This window comes from Lathamus discolor, chromosome 3, assembly GCF_037157495.1.
Source record: "Lathamus discolor isolate bLatDis1 chromosome 3, bLatDis1.hap1, whole genome shotgun sequence".
Taxonomy (NCBI): Eukaryota; Metazoa; Chordata; class Aves; order Psittaciformes; family Psittacidae; genus Lathamus; species Lathamus discolor.
This window is the reverse complement of record NC_088886.1, coordinates 37,739,514-37,741,691: the sequence shown is the minus strand read 5'-3', so window position 1 is coordinate 37,741,691 and position 2,178 is coordinate 37,739,514. Positions and strand designations below refer to the sequence as shown.

At 41.8% G+C, this 2,178-nt stretch overlaps 1 protein-coding gene across 1 annotated transcript; it reads right to left on the bottom strand.

The window, feature by feature from the left end:
* Positions 1–381: 381 nt before the first annotated feature.
* On the bottom strand, positions 382–1,343 carry ARL14 (ADP ribosylation factor like GTPase 14). Its single transcript, XM_065672646.1, has one exon. The coding sequence runs from the start codon at positions 964–966 to the stop codon at positions 382–384; it is 585 nt and encodes a 194-aa protein (XP_065528718.1). The 5' UTR covers positions 967–1,343.
* Positions 1,344–2,178: the final 835 nt, after the last annotated feature.

The following is a 2,178-nucleotide window of genomic DNA, read 5'->3' as shown; positions in this document are numbered from 1 at the left end:
GCATTTATTAAATCCCCCAATTTATCGTAGCATGACTTGGCTATTTTACATCTTGAGAAAATCACTTGATTTAAGCATTCTAAGCACTGCTCAGCCATTTTGTTTCCACATGCTAAAATTCAGAAGCTCAGCTCCACCTTTTTCATCATTCAACAGCCACACTTCTCAGCTGAATAACTTGAGTATACTATCACTGATAAAATGTGGCAAGTAGTATCTCAGAAGCATCTGTGGGTATAACAGTAAAATTTAATATCGTTGTAGTTCTTTCTAAATATTTACTTCTAAGAGTTCTCCAGAATCCAGTATTTTGAGATTTAGTCTGTCCAACAAAATACATTGATTGACATTCACCAGATCCTAATTTGATTATAGAAATTCTTACAGTGTTTTGCTTTCCTTGAAGATGGCAGAAGTCTCCTTTAATCTGCTGTAGTGTTTTACAAACATGGTTAGCCTTCGGAGTGCTTCGGACAAACCTTCTCCTGTGATGGCACAACAGGGCTGCACATACCAATTTCTGTCACTGCAGTACTTCTTCATGTTGAATCTCCTCGTTATTTCCTCAGCGTTCAAAGCCCCAGGCAAATCCTGCTTGTTAGCTAGCATGACGACTGGTACCTGTTTTAGAAATTCATTCTTTAAAATGAGTTCAAATTCCTTCTTTGATTCTTCCAGACGTTGCTTATCAGAGCTGTCCACAACATACAGCAGTCCATCTGCATTTTCCAGGAAATTGCACCAAGCCTGTCTCATTTTCTGTTGTCCTCCAACATCCCAAAATGTCAGTGTAAAATCCTTCCCAGTTTCAATCATGTCAACATTAAAGCCAATTGTTGGAATTGTTAGATAAACATCGTTAGACTTGAACTTGTACAGCAGCACAGATTTCCCAGCAGAATCAAGTCCTAACATCGGTATATTGGCTTGTTTGACTGTGGAGTGTTTGGTGTGCTGGAGGCCCATTTCTTCTGCGGTCGTCTCTAGGCAGCCTTTAAAGCTGGAATTCAGTCTCTTTTGTGAAGCCAGTTTTTTCTCAGTAAGATGTCTTTCTTCCCCTGTCAGATGAAGCACAAAGAGTGCGGAAGAGGAAGGGGAAGAAGCAGCTTTGTGCTATGAGAAGTCAATGAAGGCTCTGTACAAATACATGCTGGCTTTTATCAACTTGATAATATGCAATCAGTATTTATGAAGGAGTACTGTTCAGTGCCAAGCCTGTGTGGGTGGAACAACTCTGAGTAACGTGCCGATTGGTCACAAGCACAAAGGTTATACAGTCTTCGAACATGTTTGAACAGTGAACCGCACCTCCATGAGCATTTAAGACTCTTTACATTGTATTTTGTGTACGGAACCTGCAGCAGCCTGGTTGAGATCCCTAACCCCAAGGGCCAGGGAACCGCTATCTGTCTGCCCTATTCCAGAGAACCCAGTGTCATAGAATCATAGAATCCCAGGTTGGAAGGGACCTCAAAGATCATCTGGTCCAACCTTTCTAGGCAAAGCATGGTCTAGACTAGATGCCCCAGCACCCTGTCCAGCCAAATCTTAGGAGTGGCCAGTGTTGGGGAATCCACCACTTCCCTGGGGACATTACTCCAATGGCTGTTTTCATTGTGAAATTTTTCCTCTTGTGTCCAACTGGAATCTCCCCAGGATCAACTTGTGCCCATTACCCCTCATCTTTTCCATGTGACTCCTTGTAAAAAGGAGTACAACTTCTTTGTAGATGCTCTTTCAATACTTGAACGTGTTATTAAGGTCTCCCATGAGACACCTTTTCTTAAGGCTAAACAAACCCAGTTCTCTCAGACTTTTGTCATATGGCTTTCCAGTCTGTGGATCATCTTTGCGTCCCTTCTCTAGACCCTCTCCAGCTTGTCCTCATCTTTCCTGTATACTGGGGACCAAAACTGAACACAGTATTCTAGGCGCAGCCTGACATAAAGATAAAAGATAAATCCCTTTATGTCTGCATGTGCATCTGTTCTCAAAAAGAAATGAAATATAAACACAGCCAGTGAGGAATGAAAATCTTACGTTTTTTCCATACTTATTAACCCACAGAATGACAAGGAACCTGATTTATTGGTGCATCTCACCTTCCAGCAGCAGATTAATCTCAAGTGGTCTCTAATGTGTGACTACATGGGCACACGGACTCGAACAAACTGTAAG